Source organism: Micropterus dolomieu, linkage group LG08 (assembly GCF_021292245.1).
Source record: "Micropterus dolomieu isolate WLL.071019.BEF.003 ecotype Adirondacks linkage group LG08, ASM2129224v1, whole genome shotgun sequence".
Taxonomy (NCBI): Eukaryota; Metazoa; Chordata; class Actinopteri; order Centrarchiformes; family Centrarchidae; genus Micropterus; species Micropterus dolomieu.
The window spans coordinates 2,412,524-2,430,092 of NC_060157.1; the positions used below are offsets into that span (position 1 = coordinate 2,412,524).

The 17,569-nt window shown below is 40.9% G+C and overlaps 1 protein-coding gene across 1 annotated transcript in view; it reads right to left on the bottom strand.

Moving 5' to 3' along the window:
• Nucleotides 1–924: 924 nt before the first annotated feature.
• Nucleotides 925–17,569, bottom strand: part of LOC123974651 (peptidase inhibitor 16-like) — a 49,516-nt gene continuing 32,871 nt past the window's right edge. The window contains exons 2-6 of the mRNA XM_046055487.1: nucleotides 7,662–7,812; nucleotides 6,083–6,150; nucleotides 5,888–5,997; nucleotides 5,092–5,183; nucleotides 925–3,727 (exon numbers count right to left, since the gene is read on the bottom strand). Coding sequence (XP_045911443.1) covers nucleotides 3,225–3,727; nucleotides 5,092–5,183; nucleotides 5,888–5,997; nucleotides 6,083–6,150; nucleotides 7,662–7,812 — 924 coding nt within the window. The 3' untranslated portion in view covers nucleotides 925–3,224. The remainder of the gene's footprint in view (nucleotides 3,728–5,091; nucleotides 5,184–5,887; nucleotides 5,998–6,082; nucleotides 6,151–7,661; nucleotides 7,813–17,569) is intronic.

A 17,569-nucleotide genomic window follows, 5' to 3' on the forward strand; every position in this document is an offset into this window, starting at 1 on the left:
ACACCTGCCTTTACCGTTCAAACGTACCATCCAAAGTGCGTTACAAACTGGTCTTCACCATACGTCCAATTCTAACGAGTTGGGAGCGAGAATGGGTTGGTTTATTTGGGAGATAATGAGATAAACTATATATTATCACAAAAAAACAACTAAAATTAAAGATTTAAAGAAAACTAAGATTAAAACTTGTCATCATATGGAATCACATTATATTAAAAAGTGTGGATGTTTTCTCATAATAAAGTTATACATGTATTTTTTTCCTCCTTCATTCGAGACTTTGGACGATATTGATGTCAGTCAGTAATGAAACACTAGAGTACTGGAGTAAAAAAAACAAATGGCAATTCAGTCAGATTATCGGGCTACTCAGACCTCCTAAAAGATATGAGTTGTTCAGGCACGTGCATACAAACAGAAGCCTTAACCTTGTAAATCCTCTCACTGTTGCGGTGTTTGATATTAACAGTTGGCTGACAATGAACTTAGATCCAAGCTACAATTACATTGTTTTGGGTAAAAAATATCCCTCTGCGGTGTTTTCTTGTCGTCCTGCTGTGGAGGATGGTGATAAAAATGGGGAATTCAAAATTAAAAAGACTGCAAGGCTAGAAGATAAGCGCTTTATTTGTATCACACACTGAGGAAGCTTCATATTAAAGCAACATTATGTAATTAATTCACCGCTGCACGCGCGCATTTGTTATGATTACATTACTTATGATCAAAAATTAACGAGAAAGTGTGGCGCTCACCAGAAAGTTTCCCACAGGATAGCTTCTCGTGTCCATGTCTCCTTAGGGGCTCCGAATCTTTCAGAAGACACAGCGAGGAGACTAAATTAAGTGTTTGAATCTTTGTTCAGATTGTGAAAGAATAAATGGACACAAACTGGTGAAAGAAAGAGCCACGTACACTGCATTGTCAAAAAGAAAAAACAAGCTTTATTTCTTTATTAATCTTATATACAGACATTTACAGCAATCTTTGCTAAAGTTAGTGAAGATAGTTATGGTGATTTCCTGTTGTCTAAAAGACAGTGTAACAGAGAGAAGGCACATAATGAGAGACTCTGTCCAGTTCTAGTTCCAGTCTGAGAGAGTATATGACATACAGTAGATATATATATATATAAATATACGTATATATGTATTAGAAGAAGCAGGGTCGTCAGTTTGAAACACAACAAAGACACTTCAGCAATCATTTCTCCTGCATTTACTAAACACTAACTAAACTTAACACAATAGAAAAGGTTGCTTTATCTTTACAGTGGTTGGAGATGGGACTTCATATTTAAATCTGCAGATACAGATGATCAACCGCCCAACATGAAGAGGCGATGTGAGAGTTTTGTGAGTAGCCTCTCTTTGCTGCACTTAACCCCTTTTTGGTTTTCAGCACAAAGGCTCTACAGCTCCGAGTTTCTGATGTACAGTGCTCAAAAAACACTTTGTTTTGGGCAGATTTCTGGTTGAAAAGCTTTGTGTTTTATTTCAGTATTTCATTATTAATCATACAAAACAGCATCTGCAACCTCATGATAAGCTTTAAAACCCATTATGGTAAATAAACACCTGAAGCCCTAAATGTTTCTTATTCACCTCAGTGCCAAACTACTCTTTGGGCATTTTAGGTAAATTCACTTATCTGAGGCGATTTAGAAGAAAATCTATATGTGCTTACAAAGTAAAATGGCGTTATGATTAGCCTAGCTTAGCACAAAGACGGGAAGCGGGGGGAAACAGCTAGCCTGGTTTCAGAGCTCTGACATATATTTCCACCATTTGAAGAAACAATCGACCAATCAGAGCTTTGTTGGTGGGATTACAAATAGGCATGTAATGCTGCTGCATGGCATCACATACGCTACGTCCGCACTGCAGGCCTCTAAAGCTCAATTCTGATTTATTGCTCAGATCTGATTTTTTTTAAATTGACTGTTCACATAATGTTTTTTAAAAATGTGGCCCCAAACCGTTCTTACTTCCAAGTCCAAATGGACGCATGGTAAAGAGTTCTAACACTTAAGCTAAGTGTAGGATGCATAACAGTAGCGTCTGAGTAAGGAGGCAGTTGGTGTGAATGGTGTTCATTTCACGTGTGAAACAAAAAGTCAACACTGAATGTTTTTATTGAAGCTATCTAAGTTATGCAAGTAACGTTACTTAACTTACGTAAGTTTAAATCACAAAAGTAACTTTATTTTAACCTTTCCTAAACCTAACCAAATTGCGACGTTTCACAAAGTTAACCACTATTTTTATCATGAAAGTCTAACCGGACGTATTTATTGTTGCTAATTTGACACATTTGATGCTTACACAAACTCAAAAGACAACACTTAAGGGCCGGGGTACCCGGGGGGGGATATCGGCCCTCGCTGAAACTGACCTGCAAGCACAAAAGAATAATATGACGTCACTCGCTAACCTGCTGATTTTCACAGGGGGTCACAATTCTCCCAATTTCCTGTATTTATGACAAATGTTCACAACTTTGTAATTAAGGCAATGAAAAGGTCACAGTTTCTGGCTCTGTACAGCATCTCTCCCTCTACGGTTTCCGTCCAGCCAAGCAGCAGAAGCTAGCTCGCCACCCCCCTGCTTCCAATTTTGGACGCCTCAAAGCTGTCAAGTATGGGTTAACATCTACAGTTTTATTCTTAAGTTGATTTCAGGTGGAAGAAAGGGAATTTGTGAGCAAATGGTAACGAGGACCGGGGCCAAAGAGAGCCACATTTTTAATTATACGCAGAACTGACACACCGACATGAGATTGAAATCCATCCCTTTTGAGTATTTGACTTGTGGAAAGAGGGAAAATAAGCGTGGATAATTTAAAGGCTGCTGTCTGACATGAGATGCAAAAAGGTCAAATAAAATAAGGTTGGTTTTCAGTTCACGATCCCAAAAATCCTCAAAATAGATGCTTTAAATTTGTTTTCCTTTACATGAATACAACACATTTAGTAGTTGTACTTACTGGCAGTAACATAATTGTATTCCAAGCAGGTTGAGCAGGTTATGCACACAGATCTCGACCCAGACTACATGCAGATGTTGTGAAAATGAGTGTGAATTATTAATTGACCCATATTACTCTGCAAGGGGGAGGGATGGGAATCTGTTTGTTACCACTGGGCGGATCAACAAGGTAATGTGCAGTCAAAGCAAGAGTGGTGAGGTGAACGTATCGTCTCCTCTTCTTTAGTCCGCTCCTCCTCACAGCCTCAGAGTCAGGATCCCAGTCAGACAGGCTAACAGGAGAGACGGTAAAGATACCGAACCAGCACTCACTGAAATATTGGGGTATATTTTTTCTACTACTTCCCTCTCGGCCTTTTCTTCCATCTTATCTGTAGTTTCCTTTCTCTTCTCTTCCTCCTTCTTCTCCACCACCTCCTCATCCTCCTTCTCCTCTCCCAGTGCAGTTGAGGGCACTTCTGGCGGCGGGGTGGCCGGGGCAGTGGTGGCTGGTGGTGGGGAGTCCTCAGAGTCCCTTGTGGAGGTGGTGGCAGGCTGGACATAAGGGTCAGTAGTTGCAGGAGGAGGAATGACCGCCTCCTTTTCCTCCTCCATCTTTTCTTCTCCCTTCTCCTCCTCTCCCAGTGTTGTTGAGGGCACCTCTGGATGCAGGGGGCCCCTTGTGAAGGTGGTGGCGATGGAAGAATGGACATTCGGGTCACTAGTCGGGTCTTCGTCTTCTGCTTCGTCGTCCTCAGCAACTAGAAACAGGAGACAAAAATTCTTTTATTAACGTCTAATTGTCTCAGGATGACATACGCGCTTTCAGCTAAAGATCATTTCCAAGGGATTAATTAAACTTTTAGTTTATAAAATCTCAAGAAATTGTGATCTTCATGTTCAGATCTCTTTTTTTTTGTCTGACCAGCAGTCCAAAAAAGTTTACAGTTTACACATATGCAACAAAGAAAAGCAGCAAATCCTCATGTTTGGAGCACAAACAAGATGTTTGGCATCTTTAGCTTAATAAATTACTTAAAATATTTACCGATTATCAAAATAGTTGTTGACATAGGTGTCATTTACGCTGGGGACACTGGGGACCACTTTTTGAAAGCACTTGCTAAACATTTTCTGAAAATTAGCTTGCAACAAGAAATGTTATGTTTGGCCCTGCGATGGATTGGCGACCTGTCCGGGGTGAAGCCCGATGTCAGCTGGGATTGGCTCCAGCCCACTTGGAAAACATGCTCGTCAATGTAATTAGAAGAAAGAAATCTGTCTTGTCCAAAAAAAGTAACTGATTACTGCATTATATTCTGAATTGTCACCGTCCACCTGAATTTTGTTTCCCCTCGTGTAAATAAAGACATTTCCACCCTAAATTAGTGCAGAAAATGTCTTTCAAATCCAGGAAATTAAGTGTTTAATGCTCTAAATCTTCTGGGAGACCCCAGACCCCCCCCATCGAATATTTCATCAATGAATATTTCTTCTAAATAACATTGGAGTATCTTGTCTTGTTCTTGTGACTCCGTTCATTATCACGGCTCGTGTTTTTGTCACACCCCTAATCTGAGCCCGTAAATGTCCCCACCACTTTTCTTATAAAAGTGCTTATAAAAGTGTACAGTATACTATGATAAGATATATGTTTCAGAAGGAGTGATTCCACAATATTAGTTGGACTTAAAGAGTTAAGTTTATTATTAGACACTGTAAATATTTCATGATCATCTGTAGCAGTCAACTTAAGAAATTAATTCAATTAGACACTGATCAGCCATAACATTATGACCACCTGCTGCTAGTCATAATGGTAACGAGATAATCGGTGTCATTCACTTCCCCTGTCAGTGGTCATAATGTTATGGCTGATTGGTGTATGTGTAACATCCAAGTTGCCCGTTGGCTCAGAGCAGGCTCATTTTGGTTCCTGCCTGTCGTTGTTAATGTTGCCATGTCTTGACATTTCGGTGTTGAATTAAATATTAAATTTTAGGACCAGAACTTAAACTCTAAATTAAGGCGCAGCAGTACCGTGTTGAATCTGTCTGCGTTGGTGCAGCTGAAACACCATGACGGAGAGAATGAAAACTACAGGAGTTAGGAGAGCGTGTCGTACCACAGAGGTTGTTTTCACATTTCTGGAAGTTCTCCGGACATCTGGAGCACGAGTCACCCTCAACGTACGGCCTCTCGTCTTCATAGTTCCCTCTGAGGAAATAAAAGGAGACACACAAATTATAATATATACTTAAAATATATTATAGTATAAAGACAAGGAGGTCTAATTTAAAGTCTCACACAGAAATCTTATTCAACATACTGAACACAAATTTAAATAAATATAATTCAATGTACTATTATTAAATACTCATAAACAGGAACACTGTGTGAATAAAAGTACTACTGTCCACAAGGTGGAGCTCTTGTTCTAGTGGCCACACTGGTACAGTAATGAGGGCAGCAGAAGCAGCAGCAGTGTATTAGAAGTATTAACAGGTATAGTTGTAATTGTAAAATAGTTCAGCTAGAAGAAGAAGTGGTAGAAGTCGTAACAGTAGAAACAGTAATGGTAAAGTACTACTAATAGTGGTGATAGTAATAGTAGTAGTAGTTCTAGCAATTATATATGTATCAGTAAAAATAGTAGTAAGAGTACAAGTAATATATGAGGGGTACTACTTGCAGAAGTAGTAACAATCATAGTAATAGTAGTGATAGCACTAGAAGTTGTACGGGTAAAGGTTGGTAGTACAGTAGTAGTAGCAATAGTTCAATTAGTATTAATATTAGAAGGAGTACCAATAATAGTAGCAGCGGTAAAAGTTGTGGTAGTGGTGTTAGTAGAAATAGCAGCAGTAGTCCTGGTAGTAATGGTACTGCTAATGGTACAGTTGTACTGCAGTGGTACTGACGCTGGGTAGTAGTTGCAGACAAGGAAGGAGACTCTCTCCCAGTCCAGTCCCTCCATGCTGTTACAGAGATGGAAGGCACAGCCGACTCTGTGTGTACCTGCCCACACCATCTGTAACACACACAGAGTTACGCATCCAGCACTGAGATACACGTGTGTGTGTGTGTGTGTGTATGTGTGTGCGTTTGTGTCTGACCTGTGTATAGTGTCCACACATTTTGTCTTCGTCACAGCTGTTGTTTTGGAAGTCATAGTCCTGGCGTTCTGCAGGAATCAATCACATTACAACACATTTCATTAGCCTTAACCAGTGGATATTTTATTCAAGTAAAAGCTGTACACAGTGAAAAATACTCCATTACAAGTCCTACATTCATATCTTTACTGCAGAACTGTCATCAGCAGCATCCAAGAGGGTGAGGGCAGGAAAATAATTGGTGGCGACACACAACATGTTTGGACACTTTGGGCCCAATTTGGACATTTTCACTAAGAGGTGTCCTCACTTTTGTTGCCAGCAGTTTAGATATTAACGGCTGTGTGATCTGTTATTTTGAGGGGACAGCAAATTTACACTGTTATACAAGCTGCACGCTCACTACTTTACACTGTGTCATTTCTTCAGTGTTGTCACATGAAAAGATAGAATCAAATATTTACAAAATGTGAGGGGTGGACTCACTTGTGTGAGATGCTGTGTATATTAATTTGTACTGTAATAAAGCAGGAAGCTTCCGGTCTGAGACGTGAATCCAATGCGTAAGTCCCTTAAACCTATATTCTCTCTAACGGCCAGCAGGGGGCGACTCCTCTGGTTGCAAAAAGAAGTCCGGCTCCATTAGAAATAATGTTAAAATGTTTCTACTTCTCAGCTGATTTATTACACTTTCCTGACGAGTTTATGGTCTCAGTCACAGCATGATGTTCATTTAGTAAATTATGGTCCCATTTAGAGGAAAACAGACCGGCTTTAGAGCGGGATTATCTGTGATTGACAAATCGTTACCATGGCGACCTATCAATCAGGCTAGAGTGACCCACGGCGCACTAGCGCCGTTGAAAAAGCGTATTGGGAGTCACTTTCTCTGGTGAGAACACTTAGTTTTAAGCCTGTTGTTCGCTGGACAAAGTTATCAGCCCTGTTAAAATGACAGATGAGGTGAATTACAGATGCACCTAACTAAGCTAGCTAGCTAGCTCCTGACGCCCCCTATCGGCCAAACTTCAAAACGGCGGTCCACAAACCAACGGGTGACGTCACGGTGACTACGTCCACTTCATTAATACAGTCTAAGACTATAAGCAGCAATTTAAATGTGTAATTAACGAGTAACCTGGGTATTTTTTACCTGGATTTTCCGAGTGTTTGTGTCTGTGAGACTAACTGCGACAACATCTTTTTAATTGGTCGGCAGCAGTGAAACAGGGCGGCAATGTAATCCTTGCAGTTAAGTGGCAAAAGTGCTCGTTTTTGCCGCTGACACTGTCCTAGATTTCGCTTTCAGCAGACACTGAGATGATGATCATGATCATCCCATTAAGAGTCGTGTTTATGTCACCTGAAGAATGTCTGTCCAATATTCACTCTCCTTTCAGCTAAGTTTTTGGTCGTCGCCAAGAAAAATATTTGATCCTTCATTTTCCCTTTAGCTGCTAGATGTTCCACTATGCTCACCAGATAGTTGCGAACTTTGTCGTTTTTTCAAGATGGAGGACCAGCTGCTGTAGAGTTTGGTTCCACAAACAGGACCCTGCACTCTGATGAACAAACTCACCCATATACCATTTCTCCAGAGCCTCTCGGAGGTCCAGAGGCCCGGTGCCGGCGAACAGATTCTCTCCAGTGTCTTCCAGTTCCGGGTTGTGGTTCCAGATACATTTAGTGGAGTAGCCCTCTGCGATCAACTTCAGACTCGGGTCCCATTTCTGCACAGAACCAATGAAAGAAGAGAACAGGATTTGCTACGAAATACTGGAAAAGTCTGGAAAATGTTCTCTGAAAAGCGATCAATCAAACTCTGCTGCGAACTGAACAACCGGGCCGAGGCTGGGGGGGGGGGTCTTGTCAGTTTTCATTTGTGGTGTGAAAGTAAAGCAGAAATTTCTAACTATGAGAACAGACACAGCGAGTTGCAGACCGGTAGAAGAGTCTACAGCCATGCATTTGAAACAAACCTGACGGCGGTCGTCACTGGACTGCTTGATCACTGTCAATTCAATCAATTGTGAGCTGTCAAGGAAGTGATGTCTCAATGCAACATACAGCGATCAGCCAAAACATTTTGATCACTGCCAGGCGAAGTGAATAACACTGATTATCTCATTACCATGTCACCATTATGTTCTAATAGTAGTTGATGTGTTAAAAGCAGGAAAAATGTTCAAACTAAGGATTTGAGTGACTTTGACAAGGTCCCAACTGTGATGGCTAGAAAACTGGGTCAGAGCATTTCCAAAGCGGTCTGCAGGGGTCAGTAGGCTACCTATCAGAAGTGGTCCAAGGAAGAACAGATCCAACAGACGAGCTACTGTCGGTGAAACTGCTGGAAAACTTGATGGTTCTGATGGAAAGATGTCAGGAGCTGCTTTGGCAGCAAAAAGGAGACCTTTATAATGACCAGCCGGTGGTCTTAATGTTATGGTCGATCGGTGTAAAGATTTGTACCAGATCTTTTGTTCCAAAAAAGCTAGTGAGCTGTAGTTTATTTTGCCAGTAAGGGAGTACAAAATCCCGAGTTCCAATTTATAATTGAATGCAGCAAATCCAGACTTCACTGATTTACACGAGGATGAGGAGGAGCGTAATCAATGAATCATCCCATGTTGTGAAAAGAAGAGAGGAAACCCTGGTGTTCTGGTGCAGAAAGAAAACACACAGATCCTTTCATGTAAAATGTGTTGCAGAGATGTTTTATACCCAGCCCACGTTACAGAAAAATCCTTATGAAGTTGTTACTGACCTCTAATAAACTATATTACTATTGTTCATGAGATGAAACTGGTTGTCAAACCTCCTTTAATTTGTGTGATCATATTATTGTGTAGCTGTTTGTGATTTATTATTGATTTATGGGCTGTAAAGAACTCTAAAGTTATCTCAGGGAAGGCACAAATACTGTAGAGTTGTATAATTATTACATCTAACATGTTTAATGTCTCTGTATTTTAAAATCAAACACAGATCTTTGGCGCTGACTTCAGATGATTCAGTTAAGGGATTATTTTTTATGGATGTTTGGCTTCACTGCAAGTAAAGTTGTTTTGACAGCCTCTAGTTAGCAAAGCATTGTAGAAAATTATGTGACATTTAATATCATATAAAGGAAATGAGCAAAAGACAGGAAAAGGAAAGTAAAGAAACATTTTGAAACGCATTGCGTTTGACCCTGACTCTCGCATCACCATAAACATGGCTGAGTCAGGAAACCGTTACTGTCATGAGCTCATTCAGTTTCTGTTCTTTCTGTGCCGTTTCCTTCACGTACAGAAACAACGAGGTGGTATTACTGTACCAAAGCATGTTCTATGAGCTCAGTACGATGTCCTCGTCACACACTTATCCATGACCTGACCTCTGACCCCGACCACAGCCTGACCCCTTCGTCAGCCTGCCTGTCTGAGGTATGTGTTTCCTTCCCATCATGCATGTGGGTTTAACCTCACGGCAATTTCCTCTTCAGAAACTAAGGTGGTGGGGAAAGTATTTAGATCTGTTCAGCCGTACGTGTTGCCGACCAGCTCGGCAACATGAACTGGAGCGAGAGTTTCATAGCGGTGAGTTATTAATCTGTAACAAAAGGATCTTTCTTCCATAAAGTTTTAGCTGAGCTCTGTCTCTACATCACAGGAACAACTTTATCATGAAAGTGGGGTCTGGGGACCCCAGGGGTCCTTGAGGGGGTTCCAGGGGGTCCCCAGTAAAAAGCCGAATCATTTCTTTTCATTAAATTTCCATCCATGAGTAATACAGTGACAGAGTATCTGAGTATTTTGGTCATGGGCTTCACACATTTCCTGTAGGGCTGGACAATAAAACAATAACAATAATTATTGCAATATAATCTTTTTCAATAACAATATTACAAATGTTCAATAAATATTAAATTTTATTCATGTGAATCATACACAAATTAGTACTTAATTTTTTAAGATTTTTATTTTGTTGAGGAAAAAGAATTGAAAAAAGCTTTTACTTAATTTTACTTGTGCATATTTGTTTACAGAGATTTTATCATAATTGGTTTGAATGTTCCACCTCAGATTTGTGAAGGGATCCACTGTTTGGCCTCAAGTGATGACTATAAAGAAGAGTTTGAAGCCACAATAACAATCAGGTTTCTTCAACTTTCACTCAGGAGCAAAAATCAGCCCTTAAACTCAAAAGAATTAACGATTTGATACTTATCGTGATAATTATCGATATCGAAAGATATGAAACTTTTTATCGTGATAACATTTTTGCCCATATCGTCCAGCCCTAACTTCCTGTAATAAAATATCTAAAAGCCAAAACCCTGTCTGATGGGTCTCCGTGGTCTAGTTTGTGTCAGTTTGGGGGGCCTCGACGTGAAAAAGTTTGAGAACCACTGTTGTAGATGACTTACATCACGTGACTTACATATGTACTGCAGTTTGTCGCCTAGGCTTAACCAAACTACGTGACTTACATAACGTGCCGAAGGTCCAGTACAGCTGGGCTGATACTTGCCAACACAAGTACGTGTTGTTTTGGAGAACAGACACATATGTTTTTAGTGCTGGGCAACGGTTAAAAAATGTAATCGTGATTAATTGCATGATTTTCTGCGATTAATCACATAGTTATGCACAATTGAAAAATGAATTCTAAAGTAGTGTATTGTGCACTTTAAATTTAAATGTACTGCTATATACACAAAAGTGCAATAACATGTGGTTTGCAAACACTAAGGTGCTTTTTCCCAGCAGTATTCCCTTTACACAGCAGCAATAAAATATTTCTTGTAAATCTCAACTTAAACATTAATGTGATCAAATATAAAACCAAAGCTGTTTGCCGCTGCCAGGGCGTTACCTTTTATCTAGCTTGATAAAACAAGTTAGAGTCCAGAGCCACGATCAGAACATCAGAACAGGCTCCTTCTGAGCAGCAGGTCAACATTTATAAATCTGTTTTCAGGTATCAGCAGACACATTTTTCTTTTCTCAGGGAGCAGCAGAAACAGTCTGTGTCCCTGTTAGAGTGAGGGGAAGTGGTCGCCTCACGCACACGCCCGCCGCCGCTGAAGTTGAATTGTATTGAACTTTTCATATGCGACGCAGAGCACAAATCACTGGAAGAGAGACTGATCCTCGCTGTTGGGGAGTTGGGGAGCTCTGATGTCTTCTGAGAGTTTAAAACTCAAAACAAATCTTATATTTGTTGCTGCCACATTAGTTTGTCTGAAGGTAAAATTACGCTCCTGTTTCTAACAGCGCTGCCTCTGTGGATTATTTTAATTTTTTGGCTTCTTACCTGTACAAATTTTACTATAAAAACAAATTCAATGAACAGAGGAAGTGTATTTTATTAGATTTGGTTGCTGTACAGTCCACTGATGAGAACGTGTACAGGTGTGTTAAAGTCTAATCACATACATTCAGGTGAAGCTGACTACATTAAAAAACGTGTAATGGTTCCTGGTGTTGTGCAGGCCGGCTCACCAGGACACACGATGGAACCGAGCCATCGTTAACAAAATGTGTTTCGCCTGCTTTTCCTGCTGTGATGAGCAGAGTGGCTGCTGGGAACAGGCCTATAACAAACAGAGTTACTGAGTTCAAACTCCGAGGATGCAACTGCAAACTCGGTTAAAACTGGAGTGTTGATGTTTGTTCATGTCTGACAAGCTGCCAGATCTCAGGAAAATGTCTGGTCATCAGTATCACAACAACAAACTTAAGTTATTCAATAACTCTTTTTTTTTTTTTTTTAAATATCTGAAGCATTTCTGCATCAGCAGGGTTGTGAAAGTAGGTAAAAGTTGTGTGTTGCAGCAGGAAATAACATGACGCAGTAGGAAACAGTACAAAGCAGCTGATTGATTGTTGCAGTGATTTACAAGTTCTTGTCACCAAATCTCATGTGCAGAGTCAAAGCAGCAGTGAACGTTGAACGTCCTGTATCACAGCCAGAATCTATTAAAACCCATCAGTGAGCCTCACTGCTGCGCTGTCTGACATGTTCCTTCATCACCGTGAACACACACCGTCACTAGCTACAGCACCACATTTAGATTCATCCGCCGCTGAAAGTAGTCCCTAACAAATGCTGTGTTTCCTCCTTTGTTTGATTCTAAACTACAGTGAGCAGCTGTTTTAGGGAATACTGAACCAAATGGGCCCGCAGACAGGAAGGCTTGGGTATCATTTTAATCTTATCGATTCTGATTCTACTTATTAAATCTCAGTTCTGGTTCCTTCAGCACAGATCTCCTTCCTCCTCTTCCTCCTCGCTCCTCTTCCCCTTCATGGCTGAAGTGAAATGAGTCTCTGTCCTAGAGCGGCGTCTCTGGGGACTCGTCTCATCTGTAGCCATCGTCGGTTTCCCTTCAGTATAGAAGGTGAACGTCAGCTCACCTGTGTTTTGTACCTGAGGCGTTGCTGCTGTTAGCGTTAGCTGGATCTGGGAGAGCGCGACACGTTGAACACGGTGAAGCGTTCCTTCAGATAGACGCCGTGTTGAAGGAAACGCTTCGTCACGTTGGAGCTGCTTCCTCCCTCGCACCAAACCTCCTTACTGCAGCTTTTTTAGTGAAGCTAAGCCAAACTTTGGAGCGTTTGCTGCGGCCCGCCACAGTCCAGGACCGGAAACAGAAGGACTCTCTTCTTCAGGCTTTGTTGACGTAACAAATGAGGTGACGTTAGGTCGGCGTAGCAGCTCCTGGCAGATCAGAGACACTTTGATGGACTGAAAAATGCTCACTGCAGTTCAGTCAGGAGCTGAAATATGCAGGAAGTTAGGAACCAAGGAGCAGAATCCAAACGCACGGTTACTAATGAATCTATGGTTCTTGGAAATTTGGTAACAGTTCAAACTTGGAACTGGTTCTTGAGACCCAACCCTAGGCAGAAAGTCAAGCAGTTGTTTCTATCTCATTTTATCTGAGTCACTGTTGCAAAGATACCAAAAGAATGAATAACACCACCCTGCCTGTGAGTTTAATAGCCCTGTGTGTGTGTGTGTGTGTGTGTGTGTGTGTGTGTGTGTGTTTATTTGTCCGGCAACGACACACAACACAAACAATAGTCAGGGGTCTCCTTCACATTCCTCTCTCTCTCCAGGCTCTGTCAGCATCTGGTCTGTGTTATAACTTCATGTAGTAACACACACACACACACCGTCACCTCTGTCAGCCGTGCTGGAGGTCATCCGGTTTGTGAACAGCTGATTTTTGTTTCTCTTTGTCTCGACAGAAAAGTCCTGAGTGACAGTTTGATCACAGATCTATGTAATTGATTATGTTTAGATATCTGATTGTCACCTGGCTACACGCTTTCCGTTCAGCTCGTGTGATGAAATCTGAACTTGTGATTGGTTTGCCGATGCTAGACGTGCTCATTAAGTACACAAACTATGTACTAATGTGGATTCTGCATATTTTCTGGCATTGACCATAGAAGAAATTAATCCACTGCTGTGTTTGTAAGATTATAAACGATGTTCAAACACAGACGTCCAGTGGTGGAAAGTTACAAACTAGATTTACTAAAGTACCTTCCTCAAGTACAATTTTGAGGTACTTTTACTTGAGGAAGTTCCATTTTATGCTGCTTTATACTTCTACTCCACAACATTTTTACTGCAGTACATTTTTTTGATAACTTTAGTTTGCAGATTTTGATTATTAATACAAAATGTTAATTAGCTCATAATGTATGATGTATTGATATATATTCAACCACCCAGCGGTATTTAAAGTGATTAAATTGAGCTCCACCTTTACCAGCTGCAACATTAATGAACACGTTAATACATCAGTAATTATAATACAATAATATAATGTACATGATTCAGAAAAGGACCATTCTGCGTAACAAGTACTTTTACTTTTGGCACTTTTTGTCCCAATATTATCCGCATTGTTTGTATGTTGTCCTGCTGTTGCCCTGAACGCATAAAAATGGCCCCTTTACAGAATGTTATATTAGTGTGTGTAGATTTATTTATATATATATACAATATTGTTGGATAATTATTACTGGGAGGCATGTAAATTGTGTACTTAAAGGGTAAAGATCCTTTTTGTTTGTCACCATATATCGCTCTCAAGTCAAAGCCACCAGACTCCATTGATAAAAACAGTAATTTAACCTCTCTGTTGTCTACTGCTGCCTCGATCTGTTAGTTTTGTGTTATTGTGTGACCTTGGTGTTTTTAACCATTTTAAGACACCAACGAATAACACAAACAAACAAACAAACAAACACAACAAAGTCACATAATAACCAGCATTGTTCCAGTATTGAGAGTATAAAGCATGCTGAAGTCTGCAGCAGGTAAACAGGGCTGCGACGTAATCCTTGTGGACAGTTGCGCCCTGTCAAAGTACATCCACTAAAGAGCTTGTTTTTGCCGCTAACAGGCTCAGATTGTTATTACAAGTGTCTGACAACATTATGAAAAGGATCCCCTACAGAGAGAGACCTTTTTTAAAGAGCAAGATCCTTTTTGTTTAACCAGAAACAGTCGCTATATCTCTCTAGTCAAAGCCACCAGACTCCTTTGATTAAAAACAGGAATTTTAACCTCTCTGTTATCTCCTGCTGCCTTGATCTGTTAGTTTGTGTTATTGTGTGATCTTGGTATATTTAACCCTTTAAGACATAAAATAACACAAACGTAATAACCGACTGAGGCAGCAGAATGATCAACAAATTCTGTTATTGTATTTATTTACAGGTGATTTTTAATCCGGTGTTTTCATCATGAGCCTAATCTATAAACTCCCTCTAAGCAGTGCTGCAACAGCTGATCTGTGTTTATCCCCTTGAACAATAAAAGCTATTGTTTTTAACTGATCATGCAAGCTATTTTGTTTACAGTATATAAATGCAACTATCTCGCTGATTTTTTTAGCCAGACTTCTTAACCTTTTATGCAAAGTACCCACATTCGTTCACCACAAACTAGTCAACATACTAAAAGTATACAATCTTTTGTTTGTGTGTGTGCGTCAATATGTGTATATTCTTAACCAGTCACAGTGCTTGAAGTGAAGTGGGCCTGTACCAACTTCTACATTTTATTTGTCGGTGCACCAGGACTTCTCAAAGGTTCCGGTACTCTTTTCTGCCCTCTCTAGCGGCGGAGACCGAGTACAGGAAATGATTGGGTGCCAATTCGCACACCAACATGTGAACTACGTGACCATATTGGGACGAGACGGTGGAGCTGGCTAGCTTGCTTAGCTGGGTGCATCTGTAATTCACGTTAACTGTCATTTTAACACGGCTGATATTTGTCTAGCGAACAACAGGCTTAAAACTAAAAGTGCTCACCAGAAAAAGTGAACAGCGAAGGAATTCGTCACCCACGGCCTCAGAGCGTTTTGTGGAGAGGGCCAGTCAGAGCGGGAGATTGAAAATCTGCTGGCCGACGGAGAGCTGCTAAACAAGTTTATATGGAAGCCCGACTGGGACATTTCATGTGCTAAACTTGTGGATTCTGCTCTGACAGCTACTACGTTTGCTCGCGGGAGGAGCTCAGAATTAACTGCTTTTATTAAATTAGATTTTTACTTTAGTTTTTGGGATTACGTTGATTTATCTTCACTCGAGCTTCTCAGGAGCTAGCTTCCGTGCACAGCCGGTTCCAGTGTTGTTGTTAGCGTTGTTTGGCACACGGAGCTCTGTTGGACTTCGACTTCATATTTATATAAAAAACGAACATTACTTGGAGAAAAGAAAGCGAGAAAGCTGAACTACCTGGTGAGTTCAGAAAACATGTGTATGTAACTTTTTTCCAGCTATTGTTGTAATTTACTATGACCAAGTTAGCATAGCATAGCCTTAATCGATCCGAACTCCATTCAGAAAACAAACATTTTAGAAGTTGTTGTCCTGCTGTCTTGGTGACAGACGTGACAAAGCATGAATTCATATGTTTAACAAATCTGCATCATATTGTAGTTATTTCGGCATCAGTTTGATCCGTTTATTGCTCTTTAATCACAGCAAAATGTTTACTTTGGGTTCATACAGCTGTAGTAATGACGAGTTGTTTTTATTTGCGTTGTGTGTGAACACTCAGCAGCACAAAACCCCGCAAGGAAATTCGCGTTTGGTCTGAATGCCACATAATGGAGCCAGACTTCTTTTTGTGACCAGAAGAGTCGCCCCCTGCTGGCCGTTCAATAGAATGCATATTTAAGGGACTTCTGTGTTCACATCAGTTTGCTGACCGGAAGCTTGGTCGCAGTGCTGACAAATTAATTCTGTTAACCCTGGAGTGCAGGCTTGGCGGGCACAGAGACTGCAAAGAGCACTCTCTAAATGTTAAGAAAGTCCCTAGTTGTATGCATGTATGCCGACTCCTGTCAGCCACCGTTAAGCTAGCTGTATTAGCACAGTGGTTTGAAATTAGCAGGGGAAAAATGCATCACATGTTGCCTAAGAATCTACATTTCAATCTAATATAAGTCAAATAATTGTATTTGTATTTGTAATTGTAATTATTTGTAATTGTAATCAGTTTTGTTTTCTATATATTCTGAATGTGCCGTCACAACCACCACGCCTGATCGGGAAGGAAGTAGGTAAATACTGTTACAACTCTCCCCATGTTACAACCATACCCGGTCTCCCCAATTTAATAAAATGTTTATTCCCATGTTTTGCCCGTGCAGATTGATTTCAGTGGGTTTAATGTTTTTTTGCCAGGTTGACCCCACGGTCTCTCTCCGCAGTCAGACAGCAGTTTCAGTTCAGGACTTTCTCCTCCATGATGGAAACACTGCTCTGAGAGAACAGCTGTGATGTAACTGTAAATTTCACTGTAGGAAAATGTTTCCTCTGGGTCTGTTTTTATTGGTTTCTAGGCACCGAGAATCAGCAGAGTACAGTACAGCTGAGGAAATATCAGAGAGCAAATGGTACTGCAGTACAGTACTGCAGTATTCCAGCTGAGGGGATTTACATTCTTTCTCTGCAGGTCCGGTTCCCTGGTCCCGTTTCAGGCTCGGAGCGCCGTCATCACGTTTGTTTGTTTTAATCTCAGCAGCAGCAGGAAACTCTGAGCCGGTCTCAATCCGCAGATTACGTTTGTTCTGCCAAGTCATGTGGCACCAGTTTGATCTGGTACTGGTCAGACTGGTTTCTCTGCTGTCTGAACTGGTCAGACTGGTTTCTCTGCTGTCTGAACTGATCAGACTGGTTTCTCTGCTGTTTGTTATGTAGCACAGACCTGTTCTGTCTGAACTGGTCAGACTGGTTTCTCTGCTGTCTGAACTGGTCAGACTGGTTTCTCTGCTGTCTGAACTGGTCAGACTGGTTTCTCTGCTGTTTGTTAAGTAGCACAGACCTGTTCTGTCTGAACTGATCAGACTGGTTTCTCTGCTGTTTGTTAAGTAGCACAGACCTGTTCTGTCTGAACTGGTCAGACTGGTTTCTCTGCTGTCTGAACTGGTCAGACTGGTTTCTCTGCTGTCTGAACTGGTCAGACTGG